Source organism: Plectropomus leopardus, chromosome 15 (genome assembly GCF_008729295.1).
Source record: "Plectropomus leopardus isolate mb chromosome 15, YSFRI_Pleo_2.0, whole genome shotgun sequence".
In the NCBI taxonomy this organism is placed as follows: domain Eukaryota; kingdom Metazoa; phylum Chordata; class Actinopteri; order Perciformes; family Serranidae; genus Plectropomus; species Plectropomus leopardus.
The window spans coordinates 11,982,462-12,000,839 of NC_056477.1; the positions used below are offsets into that span (position 1 = coordinate 11,982,462).

General features: G+C 38.8%; 1 protein-coding gene across 1 annotated transcript in view; it reads left to right on the forward strand.

Moving 5' to 3' along the window:
• The first annotated feature begins 9,634 nt into the window (after positions 1-9,634).
• LOC121954727 (E3 ubiquitin-protein ligase NEURL1-like) overlaps positions 9,635-18,378 on the forward strand; it is a 43,528-nt gene continuing 34,784 nt past the window's right edge. Inside the window, exons 1-2 of the mRNA XM_042502409.1 lie at positions 9,635-9,863; positions 17,173-17,414. Of these exons, the coding sequence (XP_042358343.1) occupies positions 9,830-9,863; positions 17,173-17,414 (276 nt within the window). The 5' untranslated portion in view covers positions 9,635-9,829. The remainder of the gene's footprint in view (positions 9,864-17,172; positions 17,415-18,378) is intronic.

Consider the following 18,378-nt stretch of genomic DNA (forward strand, 5'->3'; position numbering starts at 1 on the left):
GAATATGCGTGTCTTTTTTATTGTTTCTTCTATAAACCCAAAGATATAAACAGTCTATTTTAAAATGTGGTACTTTTGACTTTGGAATAAGATATAAATAGAAAAAGAAAACATGGGCAGTTATAGCCTAAATTAAAAAGGACATGTAACAAGCTTGTATTTACAGCGTCTGCACTATGTAAACAAACAAACAGTTAAGCAAGACTAAAGCTACAAATTGAAATTCCAATACTTGCACAAAAAAGCACTATAATTGTAAACTTATCATGATGTTTACTTATAAACAAAATCTGTCTCCTAGAGGTATAATGCTTCAAAGCCAAAATGTAGTGAGTAAATATTTAGTTGGAGTTTAGGCCAGAATCTGACATTGTATATTGTATAATTTTAGACATTGTATAATATCTTACCATTATCAAAATTACACGATTTACACGGTTTCACATAAATACATAAAAAAAATCAAAATTATAAATATTAACCCCAAAAAGGCAAAACACCAAGGTTTTACAATGTTTAGATCTGATAAACAGAGCCTTCACACTTCAAACCCTTTATTCTCAACTTCTCTAACTGGTGGGTCGTGGTCCAAAACTGGATTGCGGGTATATTCTGAATGGACCGCAAGTGACTCGAAAATGTATCAAGATTGTAAAAAACACACTTTATTATGAAGTACTGTGAATTTCAAGCACAGAGCTTTTATTTTGAAGTGCCATTTCTGTTTATTCTGGCAATATGTTTCATTTATTAAGCCAATTTGTTGTTTACATTTTGTGAAATAACACTGGATTTGTGTTCATTTATTATGTGTAGACCTAATGACTAAGGAGAAATCAGCACCCCGTGACTTGAGCAGTTGGGAACAACTGATTCAAGCACATACTGTACTTTACAATGTGCACAGTATTGAAACTGTAATATGTACAGAGTATGTGTACACATATTTAAACACTGTCATGTTCAAAGTCAACTATAGGAACATTTTGTCTTTTTTCAGGATGAATCTATCATTTTGTACTCACCCCATAATAACTCCACTGAGGTTTTGAATGATACCATACGAGTCGGTCGCTGTCATCTCCCAAACTGCTGCTGTTAATGGAAGCATCTATTCACATAGAAAAAGAAAAGAAAACAAACATAAAATGTCAGTCAAATTTCCCCGAATACCTCATTATTTTCCTCACTCACGATGCTCTGGTGACGTGGTGTGGTGTGACTGTTGGTGCCTTTAACAACAAAGCGTATTCACTGAGGAAAATAGACGGGATAATGACTGGACCCGCAGCGCAATTGTTTGGCTACAAACACCTGATTATTATGGTGCATGAGCTAGTGTGAGAAATGTGATGGATATTTTATGCTGTGTTGTGGCTGTGAAAGGACGTCTCCTTCAACTTCAGCAGGCTGGGACGAGGCTGATGTGGAGCTGTGGGGGCTGAATCAGTGTGCGTCTAACAGTCATTCAAATGTCACCAGAATTTTGATTAACATGTCGGTGAGTAGACAATGACACATTTCCTTTTTTCACATGCATCCTTATTGGGTTATCAATACACAACATACATTCATCTGAAATGATGTAAAACCCAGTTTTACATCATTATGAGATTTTGATTTTCTTTTATAGTAAAGCAAATGGTGATGAACACAAGAGGTAGTTTTTTTCTGGTTAAAAATGAGAGACTGAAATGGTTTTAGATGTCGAGTCAAGTCTTACGAGTCGAGTAAGACTCGGCGAGTCGAGTCGAGTCTTAAAGGAAATTTGGGCTCCTAACAGTCAAGCCCAAGTCATGTCTGCAGCAGACTTGAGTTGTTTTACTTACTGAGACAAACGCAAATGAATATGGCAGCACTAAAGCTTTACCTTTGATAGTGTACATCAAAGGAAACCTTCAGTATATTTCATCCTGGATTGTATTTTGCCATGTTTTATGCCTAACTGACTGATGGGAATAACATTTTTTTTAATTGGCCCATACTGAGCAAAAGTGTCAAATACTGCCGCTTTATCATGCTGATGCAAACACCTTTTAATGTGTTCAGGAGACACACCAGGTTTTCATCTAACTCCAATATAAACCCGTCCACAGCAATACTTGATGCTGAGAGCAAATGACAAAATATAAAGAGCAATAAACTCTACGCTTAAAGAGGTCTTTTCAACTGTGCGCCCTCTTTCTTTGTTCTTTTGCTTTGTTGTAATTTAGGAAGCCTTGTTTAACACTTTGGTAAAGGGACCACAGGTGGAAACAGCCTGCTCTCACTATGAAGTCTTTAAATACTACCGCTTTTACAGTGCTTTTACCGTAAGATCCTGACAACGAAAGCCACCTTTTGCGCCTGCATGATACGTTGCTGGACATCAGTTGAAAATGTGGACAGACAGAAAAGTTGATGGAGTTATTATACAGTACACCGCTGAATGGCTGGATGGCTGAACGGCACCTGCTGTGTCAGCTTGACAAGCGGACAGGTGGTGCTAGTTGAGAACGCAGCCGTGTGGAATCTATTGCATCTACATGATATGCTGCTGGATGGCGTAATGTTGAAACGCTGCCAGTAACAACGTAACATAAAGAGCACAAAGGCAGGTGGGAGGGGCGGTGGATGGATCCAACAAAACGCGGGCTTCCATGGGCAGGTCCGATGTTCCCCTCCCGTCTAAATGTGATTTTTTTTTTCTCTACACCTTACCATGTGCCCTTTTGCCTAAACCTAACCTTCCATGTCTTTGTTGCTAAAACCTACGCTTGTGTGTTTGATGATATCCCAGCATTAACTGCAATGTGCTGTTGTTGCATGAACATAACCACATGCAGCATAATCCCACCATGTGCTTGCACTGACATCACGGAAGCAGCATCCCTGAGCGTCAACAGCAGTCACAGAACGATACCTCGAGTATAATATGTACACAAGCCCACTGCAAAGCGGCAATGGTGGATGGGTCAAACAAAACTGGACTCTCATCCATGAAATCACAGTTCGTGTCTGGTGAGAAACTAAAAGTCAATGTTTTTTTAATGCAACCTCATACAATTGACATACAGTTGTCCATTATGTTGCTTAATGAACCCTTTCTTTAACCCAAAACAGGATCTTTTTTTCTAAATCTTACCAAGTAGTTTTGTTGCCCTAAGCTAACTGCAACTGTTTCACAATATTAACAAAATGAGTTTCAGCTGTGCATCACATAGACGTTAACAGGTGCCCTGTGTATTGTTATGACATGCCAAAGAGGTATGACAAAACATTAGTATTTGGTTCAGAACAGGTTATGCAGCAGGCAGCCATAAAACAGGCTGCAGTTTAATCCTTCATGGCCATGGCCCACCATCAGTGAACGCCCTCTACGGTTGGGGAAGAAATAAAACATTTTTTCTCACTTTTTGCTTATTCTGCTCAGTTTGTTAATGTGTTTAACCAAGTCTTGTTCTGAAACCTTGCGAGTTGAGTTGTTGTAGAAAAAAAAAAAAACAAACCAGATCAAGAAAAAGGTAAAGAAATATATTTTATTTCTCTGTAGGGATCTTTTCCATAATTTTCTCAAGCACTTTTGGTGGACATAAAATGATGGTGCACGAATGCCCTAAAGGATGACACTGCAATTCACTTTTGGGCTGCAGCCCTCTCGTTTAATACTGGACCAATTTCAAATATTATAAGACACAAAAACATGAGAAAATAGGGTCCATGTTGAAAAATACCAACGTTTCTCTTTCAAGTCCAAAGATTGATGAACAATAACTTCAAAATGTTTTCCTTTCCTAAAATTATATTCTAAATAATTTCTTCTCTCCAGTCATATAACATGGGCCATGAATTCTGCAACAACTTACCCTGTAAACCATAGTATCACTGAAAACAGTGTTAACAATCAAATATATTCTCTCTAAATATTTTGACGCCACCACCTACATCTACCCTGTGGTGCTGCCTCTCAGTTACCCTACATGGAAAACATTTGTCCTGACCCAAGAGTCGGTGTCAAGTTGTGCTGCTGGGCGTGTTTATCCATCTTGGTCACATGTCAAGAGCAATTACCCCAAGAAGATGCCACAGCCACACTGCTGTGGACCACAGGATATATGCTACAGAGAGTTATTGAATGATTAATTCAGGGATGACTAAAATTCAGGGATGACTGAATGTTACACTATTTTATGTTATAGGATGCAGCACTTCTCAGCAAGTCAATTCTTATTCCCTTCGGTCTTTAAATGCATCATAATATCAGTGATGATCCTTCAGCTCCGCAGTGTCTGGATCACTGCACACTGCTGAATGCCAGGCTAAATAAAATCCAAACCAAGCTCATCATGCTGCTGTGCTCTTAGATATACAACCCTTTGCCCAAAAACAGCTGAATTCTCTGGACAACTGTCTATCAAACTAGGAAGGTAAAGAAATAATGAAATGCAGAAAACTGGGATGATGAACTATAGTGAACTTTTGTTTACTTATTTACTTTGTATAAGAGCTGAATATCTTTGTCTGCACGATTCGGCTCTGCACGTGGACACACTGAGAGCCTCAAACAACTGAAGTCAAAATTCTTTCTGCAAGCAAACTTTGCCAATAAATAAACTGGATTCTGGTAATTCTAGATGAATGTTTTGAGTCCCTTCGAGCTACACTTTGCCTGATGACAATCTCATGATCAATAAACTTTCCCCCGGTGTCTTCCTTATGTCACTGTCACTTTTAAATTCTATGTGACAGCTTGATTTCACCTCTGATATGTGCCTGTCGGGTGGGGTTCCTTTTCTTCTGACGGCCCCCCGTCGAGGATCATATGATGCTCTTGTGTTGCTCTGTAATGTTTTGCATATGGCTGCAGGGCGAGGGTCCAAACTCTGAGCTGAATAGTGTTTTTGTTCAACATGGATCATACCCGAAGAGAAAAAGGGTGCACGCGGCTGCTTCAAACAAGGCTGCCAAAATGTCCACGGAGGCCCCACGCCAGCACACCCCACCAGGCAGCTGCTGCCTGCCAGGCGCCCATCTACAAATAATCTACTGTGGGAGGAGGTGTCAGTCTGTTGTGTCAGGGCCTTCAGTGCATATCCAACCCTGAGTGAAAGGTTCAAGGCTATTACACAAAGAGCTAGGTAATAATAATATTTTGAAACTGCTATGAATTTGAATTTGAAGTATTTGAATTGAAGCAAAATGAGTCTATTTTTTTTCATGTGTGGATGGATTACTGAACGGGCCTATCGGCACAAGCCTAGGGGCCTGAGGAGTCAAGGGGCCTGTTGGCTTCTGCCAGTAGACTTGACTGTTTGCATTTCTTGTTGTAAAATCAATCACAAAAATGACAGAGAAATGTAAAATGATTATGAAGAAGATGCAAAAAGACCACAAAGAGGAGGAAAGCAATGAAAAACTACCACAGAGACACTCAAAACAACAACAAAGAAATGCAAAAGACCATAAAGAGATGCAAAATGACTAGAAAGCAATGCAAAATGGCCACAAAGAAACACAAATGACCACATATCGAAAAAACAAACTGCAAAAAAGATGCAAAATGGCCATAAAGGTACTTTGAGAGACTACAGGGAGACAGAAAAGATCACAAAGGCATGTAAAATGATTAGAGAGGGATGCAAAGCGGCCCCAGAGACATAAATGGTTGTGATGAGACAAAAAACAATTTAAAATGTCACAAAGAGTTGCAAAACTGCCACAAAGACACTCAAAATGACTAAAAAGAGACACAAAAGATCACAAAGAGAGGCAAAATGACTAGAAAATGATGCAGAATTGTCATAAAGAGATATAAAATGACCACAAATGAAAACCTACGAAAACGAGATGCAAAACAACCAGAGGATGGCATGGAGATGCAAAACTGGCACAAAGAACCTCAAAACGACAAATAAGAGATGCAAAACACCAAATTTAAGGCAAAACAACTAGAATGGGATGCAAAATGACCATAAAGAGACACAAAACAACCACCATAAAAAAAGCAAAACAACCACAAGAAGATGAAGAGATGCAAAACTGCCAAAAAAATGCTCAATATGACTGAAAAGAAATGCAAAAGATAAAAAAAAAATGCAAATGACTAAGGAGACAACGAAAAGTAGCAAAATGACTAGAAAGGGATGCAAAGTGGCCATAAAGAGACACCTAATGACCACATTTATACAAAAGTCAACATAAAAATGATGCAAAATGATCAAAAAGAGATGGAAAGAGATGCAAAATGGCCAGAAATGCGCTGAAGGTTTTTCTGTGTGCAGCATTATGAGTATGCATTAAAGCTAAATTTGGGCAAAAATATTTCACTTTTTGTGTTTTGTTATTGATATTTCACAACTGCTAGATTTTTGGCAACATTCCTCAGCGCCTGATCAGTGGCATGCTGTTTTGATATTACTGTGGGACACAAGACATCATAATTTATCATTTCACAGAACAACACATCTCCTTTTATTACAGAACAGCAGACAACAGATTTGACAGCCCAGTGATCAGGTGGCATGTCAAACTCCATTAAGTGTGACTGAGATAGCTACAGGGTCCTTGCCATAAATTCCTTAGTGTTCTGTTCACACTGTTTGCTTTGATATATTTAGTTCATCTCAATTTCCTGAGACAAATAAAATCTGCTTGATCACTTTTTATAGAAAATCACTTTTTAAAATCATGCATGAACCCCCTCCCCAGTCGTACGGCTTTACCCTTGTTGCAAATTGCTTGCAGACAGTCGAGTAAACCGCAATCAGTTTGTGTAAACAACATGAGAATATAGCTCATGCTACCGAACCAATACAGAGTCTCACAGGCCTGGCTGCCAACACAAGTTATGTAAACGCTAAGGCGACAAGGCAGATCCGGAGAGGTGCCTGCTGGGTACCAGGGCCATCACGCCAACTTTGAAGCTCCAGAGACTCAACATGTCACTCCATAAAACACTGTCTTAGAGGCACATATATTTGATGGAAGATTACAACTCATGTTACAACTCCATGACAGTTTATTGCACCAACCTCGATTGATTTAGGGGTATAAACTCTATCAGATGTTGTATAGAATGTAAAGCATAGTTTCTTAAAGTGCGGCCAGTGAGCTAATGGTGGCCCATTTGCACGACCTCTGAATGTGACATGAAATGCATTAAATCATTTGTGGTCCATTTCAACTCTCTATCAAATGCCTACTTTTAATACACTACTTGGCTACTGCGTTACAACAAAAATTCATGGGACATAAACACGATACGTCATGCAGGTGAGGTAGAGAGGGTTTTTTACCAGCTACAGAGACTCTTAGTGCTTCTCAAAGTCAAGGAAGCATCCTTAAATGGCTGAATTTTAAGAAGGCAATGTCATCGAATCCCGCAAAAAGACTGTTACAATGTCAAGGATCCTTCTAACTCTACTTCTTATTCTTTAGAAAACGTTCAAGGATGCATGTGTCTATACTCACGAGCATGAAGTACCCACAATACTTTGCACACAATTCGCTGGAATTGAAGACGGGGTCCAATGACACACACCTTAGCATTCAGTAGCCTGTTCCAATTTGTGTTCATCAAATGCTAGGAAATCAGTCTTTCCTAACCTCTTTAGGACTCGTCCTCCAAAGAAAACATCCTTGACTTTGAAAATCAGCTTCTGTTTTTGTATCGTTTGTTCACTGTCAGCTTCACTCTATGTGAAAAGCTAACTTAACTGCGCTGACTTAATTACATGGATTGTTTTAACTACAGGATCCTTTGATTTGATTGATTTCTTTCAATGTGAAATGAAAAAAACAAAGGTTGCTCTGCTGCTTTACATTGCCTCTGCCACAATGATTTATTGTAATCATTTTTTGACAGATTGTGCTTGTTTTTTTATACAGTTCTACGTAGTTTTTATCTGTGACAGGGCCACAAAGCCACGCTCAGAGAAACAAAAAAATCAACCGGCCACGTAAAAAACAGAGAACCGCTGTGCCATGCAAATTTGCGGAAGTAATGATCCACCTACTTGCCTCTGTTTGATTGGCTAGTAATCGTTGCCTTTGCTGGATGGATCTGTTAGGTAGCTAAATTTGAAACTTTCTGTGGACAACTCAGCAGTTAAATGTGGAAGTGCAATGGAAACTCCACCACGGACATTTGCTAAATGGTTAAAGACAAAAATAGCTTTCAAGAAAAAAATTGATCAACTCTAAATTATTCTTTGATACACTATACTAATTTGTTTCCATGTTTTGTTTTGTTTTTCTTTTACATGGGGGAGTTGGGGGGGTTGATATGTGCATACACGTATTGATGTATCTGTTTCTGCTTTATATGGATATGTGAATGTGTGCATACATATTCTATATAATGTATGTGTACACACAGCACATTTATAAGTGACAGTCATATTACTATTATTAACTGGGTGAGATTTTTTTCTCTATTATTTGTAATATTTCCTATTTTCATCATATTTATTTCTGTTTTTTTTCATAACTTAATTTAAAATCATCCGCCATATGGTGTATGCATTTGTTATTATTCTTCGCACAAAACTAAACAAAAATTTAAACAAAAAAATACTCATACTTTGTACAAACCTCAGGGGAACAAAAAGTGATCAGCCTTATGTGCAAGGTAGATTTAGTTGGATCTCTGAAATCTTCGATAAATAAATGACAGGTCTTGGAATTTGTTTTTTGTTTTATGCCTGCACTTTTCCTGTGCAGCCCTCAATCGCATGCTGGCTCCATAAATTGGCAATTTGTCATCAAAAATTTGAGAACCCCTGATTTTCAAACATATCAATTTTTGGCAGATGTGCTATTAACAACATTTATCAACCTTTATGAAATTAAAACAGACGTTAATTTACCACACAGCATTGCTGTTCAGGCCCAATGTCTCTGCTTCAGTTGAAGCCAGTCGTTTTTCCGTCTGGTCATCGTGGAAACTCCACCACCCCACAAGACAAGAAGTCAGAATTTCTCAGCATTTATCTTCCAACAAGCTGCCAAGCAAATCTTAAAACGCCACTGTGCTGTGTTGTGTAAAGATACTGGCTTTAGATTAACATAAACCAACTAAGCCTTAAACCTTCAGTGGTTGGAATAAAAACAGTGTGACATCTCTGCGTTACTGGTCAGTTTCCAGATGGGTCCTTGAAGACTTTCAGTGAGTTTCTGCCTAAAACAAATCTACACATTTATGATATTTTCCTCCCCTCACTTTTATTTTCCCATCTGTTGCGTGACTGAGAATTTCTAGGAATATTTGAGTTTCTTCATTCCAGTGTAAAATTAGACAACCAGCCTGTATTTTGAAAAAGACACTGAAGTAGGTGGGAACAGGTTTGTCCTCTCAACAAGTGTTGAAACAACAAACAACCTCATTATGAAGCATTGGGGGAAGTGAGGACGTTATATAACAAAATGAGAGCATTAATCAGAGACTTCAATATTAGATTAAAATACGGGTTCTGTAAGAGACACAAGTGTCCTCTAAGAGTCAACAGTCATATAATGGTGATGTATTGCTTGTAGAGACTCTTGCTGTCCCCTCTTTGGTATCTACAGCGTTAATAGTCCGGGAAGCCCCACCTACATTACCACCTTTTATGTTAATTTCAGCGTGATCTGTGCACGGACCAGAGGCAGCCGCTGAGCGCTGATCTGCCGCCTGCTGCTTCATGTCGATGAGGCTTTACACAGACACAACCTGCCGCTGAATCGGGACTTTTTTTGCGTCTGAACGACTTCGTGTCCGTGTAATGTCGCCGATGAGGACGCGCAGCTGAATGTGAATCTTGTGGATCGAGCCGGTAGTTGGAGAGGAGGTGAACGCACCTTGCATCCAGCCATGGGAGGTCAGATCACCAGGAATACCTTCTACGGTGAGCACATCTGGCAGCAACGATATTGATTATTTCTAATTAATGAATGTAGTGGTTATTGTTATGATAGGAGACGACGTAATGGAGTTGGAAGCGTGCTTGTTGTGCAGCCTGGAGCCTGAGTGCATGAAAATTGTAGGCGTCCTGGTTGCTTAAAATAAATGAGAAGTGAAAGTAGCCAAGTTTGACCACCTTCTGTAAGTCACGACTGGCTCTGAATAAGAGGAAATATGAACAGGAAATCAACATTTCAATTTTTAAAACATCTAAAATAAAATTCTGTCTGCTTCTTCTCAAAGTCTGCTTACAATGCTAGTAAATCAAACAGGATAAACTGAAGTTGGTGCGTAACTTTTCCCACCTGGCTTGTTATTTGTTTGAAGCTAAAACACCCACAGGCTGAATGCCAGCATGTTTGGCAAACAGAGTTACAACTTCTGTATCTTTCCACTCATGTGGTGATCAACTGGTTATGTCTCAAACAGGTGCATTGAGCCTTTTTATTTACCCATTTTCACATTTCAATTAACATAAATATTTCCTGCAGAAGCTTTCTAACCAACAAGATATAGAAAAATTTAGTTTTTTTTTTCCTGAATTGTTTGTTAGTTGTTTACAATCATAATGTATAGTTTTTTTCACTTGCTTTAAGGCAGTAATACACCCACACATGTGTAATTAAAGTTAATTACTATAATGCAATTTAAATGTAAATAACTTTTAAACAAAAACATTGACGTTAAGTGTGTTTGGGTCATTATTGCTGTTTTCAAAAACTTAGTTTTCATACTTTAAACTAATGTACGTATGAAAGGAGGAGTTATTGATTTGTTAGTTGTAGAGCTGCAGCAATAATTCAATCAACGGAGTAGTTGATAGCCAGAAAATTACTCTGCAATTGTTTTGATTAAAACGTACATCTTTTTTTTTTTTAAGCAGAAATGCAAATTGTTTTTTGGTTCCAGCTCCTTAAATGTCAAGATTTTCTGCTTTTCTGTGGTTTATGAGGTTTATGATATTGTAAATTAAATAATCTTACATTATAGTACTTTTTTTTTAAAGAACTGTGGTCATACTTTTATTATAATGATATATTCTATATTCGTGATTTGGAGTGTTGCAGTGCTTTGCCTTATTTTATTCCTTCATCACTTAGTCAAAATGTGATACAACTGTTAAAAATGCTCATCACAATTTCCTAGAGTTCAAAGCGACATTTTAAATTAGCCTCTTTTGTCCAACCAATAGTCCCAAACCAAAAGACCCTTTATTCACTTTCATAAATTACAATACAATCAGCACATTTTCATATTGAAGAAAACTGAGCCAGCAAATGTTTGATATTTGTGTGTGCAAAAATGACTAAAACCATCAATCGACTATAAATTGGTGATTCATTTTGTCATTGATTAATCAACTAATCCTCGCAGCTCTAGGTTGAACAAAACAAGCATTACATAAATGTCACCTTGGGCTTTGGGAGACTGGGATGGGCAGCTCTAAATCTATATCAGCTATCCCATCTATAATGAAAATAATAGTTTCATCCCCCAGATGGACAGATGGACACTTGCCAATCTATACAGTCATTTTTTCAATTTCATCGTCAGGGGCTATCGGTGTGAAATAAAAACGAAGGTGCAGGCAGGGACACCAGAAATCCTTGGCCCTCTGACAGGAACTCAGTCTGGGCCCTGCATATGTAATCCCTGTCATGTTGCAGGGTCCCTGTGCAGCTTCATGAATCTTTCAGTGCTCCCTATGATCGTTTTACTGAAGTTTAGGTATCACACTGTGACGTCAGCACAGAGGTTAAACCATTTTTAACCATTTTAAATGATTATCTCAGCACTGAGATTTCAACTAACATAAGAAATGCCATAAAGCTTTGTTTCTTAAACAAGCAGCAACTCATGATTCAATACACAACAACTGCACTCTATGATAAAATAAAATGGAAAATTTTGGGTCCTGGACATTTGGTCAACTAAAACAATGCATTTTAATATGTCACTTTAGGCTTTGGAAAATTGTGTTTTTTTGACCAAACAAGCTGTCCATTAAAACGAGAAAATAATAAACAGCTTAATCTAAAATGAAAATAATTTCATTTATCTGGAAAGTCTTTAATACTGTGTCTAGCAGCACCCAGAGACTGCTGGGCAAAGAGATTACAAAAACAGGCTCTAGATTAAAAAAACACAAAAGATCTTAATCATTTATTGGCATATTTCATATAGATAAATATATGGTGCCATTTCAATCAGTAAAAAAAATGGCTTTTTAAGATTGCTTGATTGTTTTTTTGTTTTGGTTTTTCATGAAAGAGGGTGTTGACTAATTTGTGTCCTGTCTCTGATTCAGTAAGCATGTTATCTTAACATACTGTAAGTTTAAGAGATTCCAGTATGTTTAAAAAAAAAAAAAAGAATATTTTGATGGGCATAATATCCTGAATCACAATTATTTTGGCCAGGATGAATGTGACATGAAATTATATCATGCCATGCCTCCTTTGTAGTACATTACATAACTGTACAACCTGTTAGGTCAAAGCATGGGGGATAAAGTAGTCTCTGGTACTGAAAAAAATAACCCAACGTGCAAAATAAAACATTTTTTTATAGATTTGTGCACTTTCATGCCCTAAACAGGAACGCCAAAACTGTGTTCACCCTTATAACACCATTCTATAATTTACAAAGCACAATATTGCCTCAGCTAAATATCAAGCCAGCATCTCTATTTTGGGAAATTCTCATAATTCATAACATGAAAAATAAGTTGCAATGTAAAAGTAACAGAACACAGAAAGATATTTAAAAAGTGTTTAAGAATCACCTTTGTTTACTTTTTACTGAAGCCACACAAGCTATGACATATATGCAGAAGCTAAAAGCACATACGTGCCCCGCGGCGCTTTAGGACGCTGCCTCTGAGAGGTTGTCTTGCGAGGGAGGGCCACTGAGCCTCCATACTAACGTCAAACAACATTAGGGCCTCTGTTGGGGTTTCTTATTGAGACCGAGCCTCGGGACAAAACGCAGAGTAAGAGCGTAAAGAGGCCAGGTGACACTGGCCAGGGCCACTCTTTGTCTCTGCACTGTTTGTCCTTTCCAATTAATGACAGCGAAGGCAGTCACATTGTGTGCGGTGGTGCATTAAGAAACATTATCCTTCCTTAAGTTGCTCATCTGACATTTGTCATGGCACCTCTCTTTTATCATGACAGGGCTCTGGTCACTGTTTACCCTGATGTCTCCGTCAGGTTGCATGACTTTTTTAAACACACTTCAACAGCCGCTGTATCATCAGCACTTTTGGCTCTAACCAGCTGTCCTTCACACTAAATCAAATCTGGGAGTTTTATTTATCCATTTATTTACTCTTTTGACTTAATTCATAGTTTATAGTCCCCTGTGCGCTCTGAATGTTTTAAACCTGTGATGCCTGCGAAGTGAAAATAGAAAACAGACCAGAGAATTCAATTTCACAGCAGCAGAAATGATAATAATTCAGCGACAATGAAAGGAGATGTTTCCTGGTTAGAGGATTCTTGGTTAGATGGTGAAGCACAAGGCCTGTGAGGTGTTGCTTCTGTTCGCAGACCTCACAGGAAATACTCCATTCAGTGTAGGGCCTGTTCGTCGACAGAGTACAATACAGTCCTGCTTTGTTTTCCAGAAGACATCACGTCTGACATGACATCATGGATGCAATATGGTTGAAGGATTTGTTATGACTTCATTTAAGACCACTGTTGTGCACAGAGCACAATTCGACATTGTTCTGCAGCGACAAGACCATGCGAAGAGCTTAACAAATACACTGTACTGAGCCCAGACACTTGGCAGAGCCTCTCTGATTGCGATTTGAAGGGAAGGCCTCTTTCTAGTCAAACCTCAACACATTAGAAGTTTAAACATCCCTTAAACTAGGGCTGTCCCGCTGGAGGAATTCCCCCTGCTGTAATTAGCAACAGCAACATCTGTATTACTGCCATTTTTTGTTGTTTTTGAAAACTGTTTAATTTCTGCTGATCTGCTTTTTAAATGACAAAGATGATAGCTTCAAAACCAATAAAATACTTGTTTATTCGTAAATGCAGAACACCGAAGGCCAAACAGGAGCAAAAAGATGCGCAGCGTTTTTTTCAGCTGAGATGGTTTAGTTTCATGTGGTTGCTATGATACAGAATATCAGCAGAAGTAAAAATGTCCGCTCACTGTAGAGAACCTTTTGTGATGACGGAGGGGTTTCATAGGGACAGAGGATGGGCCGCCGCTCTGTATGGGTTCAGTATGAATTTCTCCTTCATTATTGTTGTTGCTCAACGATGTGACCACTGGTGTTTGAGGTGGGCTATATGTACTGCCCATTCTCTATTGTGATTGGACAGCTGGGTAAATGTGATAGTGACAAGCAGCTGCAGCATTTTAGAGTCATGTACAGCTGCAGACACATTCCCCTCCAAACCACTACCACCAACAGTACGCAATGAATATCTGAGCCTTGCTACAAGGTGAACAAATATGAAACAAACAAACACAGCAATAACCTTATAATTTGAAGAAGTGTTTCACTTTCTAAGAAACAAGATGTGACCCTTACCGTTACCCTTACCCAGCCTAAACCGCCTCTCTTTTAGCCTAATTCTTCATAGCTAGCCAAAAGCTGACATAGCATTTTCTTCAGAGCTTCTGCTTTCGGGCAAAGCAGCAAAGCGGGCCGATCGTAGACTGACAGCAGTAGGAACAGACGTCTTTGGAAACTTTTCAGTGGTTTCTTTTCTTTATATATCTCTTACTTATTCAGTCTCTCTTTCAAACTCGGTGCAGATGACCTAAGAGGTCCCATGATTAGTCATTGACAATCCTGGCAATGTTGACTGATTTGTCTCCAGAGAACAATATACACCTCCTGACCCTCCAAGGTCGATCAAAGGTGAGCAAGAATAGCCGTCCTTCACAGTGGCTCTTTAGTCGTCTTCTCTCACGGACAAACACAAGGACCTCCTACACAAATTTAGTCTTCCAAATTTAGGTGTGAAAATACAAGCAGTCCTCAAGGACAAATAAGTGTTAATTAGGCCTGATTATTTATTTGGCTTCCAGTTTTGCCACACTGACTAGATTTTATGGTGCTTTCAGACCTTTAAATACCATTGTAGAGAGGACATAGGTATTTCAAGGGGAAACTGTATCATCAACATTTTATCAATCAACTCAAATCCTGCCGAGCATTTAATGAGGACCCAGTGCCCGTGAGAAACGTCACAGTGACCTTGGCGTTGTGCTTTGAAGAGTGGGAAGAGCTGGTCCTAATGACAGGGAGTGAGTGTGAGATCACATTGAGCAACTTTTTATCAGTCCCAAAAAGACAGATGTGATTTGAAAAAAAAGCAGATGTTTTGCTTTATTATTAGGTTACGGTAAGTGGGAGCAGTCATGATTCACGCATGTTCACATGGGAAAAATGTTTAAAACTCTCTTGCACATTATGAGTCAGATGTTCTCCTTTGGGTCCACTCTTATTTTGCTACTTCCTCTGACCGGTACAAAACAATAAATGTCACTAAATCTCATTTAGCAGCAGTTATTTTCTGCTTTAAAACATTTTTGATAAGGCGGGTAGTGTGACTCTCAGGCATGAATATTGTGATTGATACATATACATTAAAATATGAGCCACAACTGCAAACAACATGCAACAGCCATGTCTCCCTATTTCAAAAGCTTTGAATATACTTAACCAGCCAGCTGAAGATAAATGTGTGGATGGATGACTGAACAAACCTACTGGGCACAGGCCCAGGGGCCCAAGGTGTTGGAGGCCCCCACCTAGCCTTCGCCTGCAAAAATGACACTCAAATTAATAAGTACCGACCAGAAATAGACTTAAAATAACCACAAAGAGATGCAAAGGAACTATAAAGAGGCACAGAACAACTACTAAAATTAGCAAAACAACCACGAGGTGCCCTAAATCAGCCACAAGGAGACATAAAACAATCTTAAGGAGTCACAAAATGACTTCAGAGCAACACAAAAAGACAGACAAAATTACCTCAAACTGACACAAAAAGAACTCAAAGAGATGCGAACCACTGCAAAAAGACACAAAACAAAATGACTACTAAGACACATAAAATCAAAACAACCAAAGACAAAAAACAATCAAAAGACCACATTACCTCAGAGACACAAAGCTACCTCAACGAGATGCAAAAGAACTATAATGAGAGGCAAAATAACTATAAAAATGGACAAAACGGCTAAAAAGTGATACCAAACTACCACAAGAAGATATTTAATCACCAAAAAAAACTCAAAACAACATAAAATCACCTCAATAAGTCACAAAAGTACCTCAAAGAGATGTCGGGGAATTAGAGAACGACAAAATGTAACTACAACAATGGGCAAATGAGCCACAAAAAGACACATAACATCTTCAAAGAGACACGACACAACCAAAAGGAGACACAAAACTGACACAAAGTCTGTGCGCCTTGCTCCTATGTAGATATAGTGGGGCCCTTTGCATCTCTGTGTCAAGGGGCCCATTGTCTCATAAACTGCCCATACATATGCGCATTGAGAACTCCTGCAAGATCCCAAATCCTGATTTCTGCCGTGCTACGATGGATGTTAGAGCACTTTAAGTGTAAACTAATCAGTTTTGTTTTCTTTATACTCCTGCTCCGTTTCCTGCTCTCGCCTGATTATTACACAAATGTGTTCCAGCAGAAACTGTTAAAACGCAAACCAGTTTAAAATCTGGCAAGATGTGGAATAACAAAAAGTTATTGGTGTTACCGCAAATGACCGTTTACTGAAATTAGAGGATTTTGTAAGGTTTCACAGCTCCTTTGTTCTCCTTAATTACATAAGGGAGCAATTCTGTCCTTATACCTTTTTCATCCAAGGACATTTTTGCATGTAATTTACCCTGCACATTGTTCTCTCAAAGCAGGTGTGGTTGCACTGTGTTACCTTGAGAAGCTGAAATCAGAGTACACGTATTACATTATTTTAATGCCTTTTCACTTAATTGGATGTTACAGGAACAGGAGAGATATGTGAGAGGAAATTACACATGACAGTGGGTCACAACCTGGAGTCCACCTCATGATGTCAATATCAAAGTGAAGCCTGTGGTGGTGCACACTAATCTAATATCCTAATCTCATCTAAAATTTGGGTATTTTACTGTAAATTGCACCCCAGGATGAATTTACTCAGTAATGCATTTTCTGCTCCCGACATGCAGAGCAAACCGAGCAACCGCTTTTCTTTCCTCCACATAGATTCTCTGAACGGGCCATTTCCCGCCACATCTCACCGATGCCACCACAAGCCCAAACGCTGCCTGCCCATTCAACCATGTGGAAGTTTGTCCTCCTTCCCTCTGCTCTTCCACCCCAGCACCAAAGGCTCGCAGATCGTCATGGACATGTCCCAGAGGACCGTCAAGAGACAGGCCAGCTTCTGTAATGCCATCACCTTCAGCAACAGACCGACCGCTGTGTATGAGCAAGTTCGGCTGAAGGTAAAAAAATACACCCGCTGTGTCCCAGTTCCATATTATAAGAAATGCTCGTTCTGACTTTGTTTTGTGAATCAAAGCTGTAAACAGTAGGAACATGACAATAGGGGATAAAAGAGATCCCAGCATGCTTAACTAGAATTTAAAGCAATAGATTTCTGAGTTGGGCATTGATGGAAATTTGACATGATGCAAAACAGAAGTGAAGGAACCCAACTGCTACTGCATGTTAATTTGACGTCAGAAAGATGTTGGACTCTTCCAGCATGTCAGAGAGATGTTACGTTTTGGTTGGAATGAAAGTTGAGTTGGTGATTTTTAAATGTCTAACAGTGTTAGAATTTCATGTTGTGTGGATGTTAACATTATAACGTTCTGCAGACGTTGGGTTTTGTTTCCTTACTTTATGACTAAATGTCGGTATTCTACGTCAGGAAGACATTAGCATGAGAAGTTTGGAAGATGTTGGATTCTGGCCCTTACCAACACAACTTAAAACCAACAAAATATCAATGTCGCCTGTTGTCAATAATGTACGTGAAATTGGAATTATTCTGGCATTGAATTTTGGTCTCCCTACGTCACAACCATAATTCGACCAAATTATATTAAATATATTATTATATTATATCTAATGACGTTGGTGGCCATCTGGGAAGTACTCATTATGGAAACAAGCACGACAGCTGCAATGACACCTCTGAAAATGAAAAACAACCTAAAAAGCATTTTTTTTAATATCAGGAACTCACTTTCCCTAATATTCAACATGAAAGCTAAAATTCGCAACACGAGACCTTTTCCTCCTTCTAGTTGTGACGTTTCACTATTCAAAACAAGCATCATACTTGATACATTAGCATGCAAGAGCACTTTAGGAGTTGCAAATGTATTTTCAGGAACCAACAATATGTGAAACATGACGCTGCCACAACTTGCGATCTGCATGTAAAACAAGCTTGAGGAT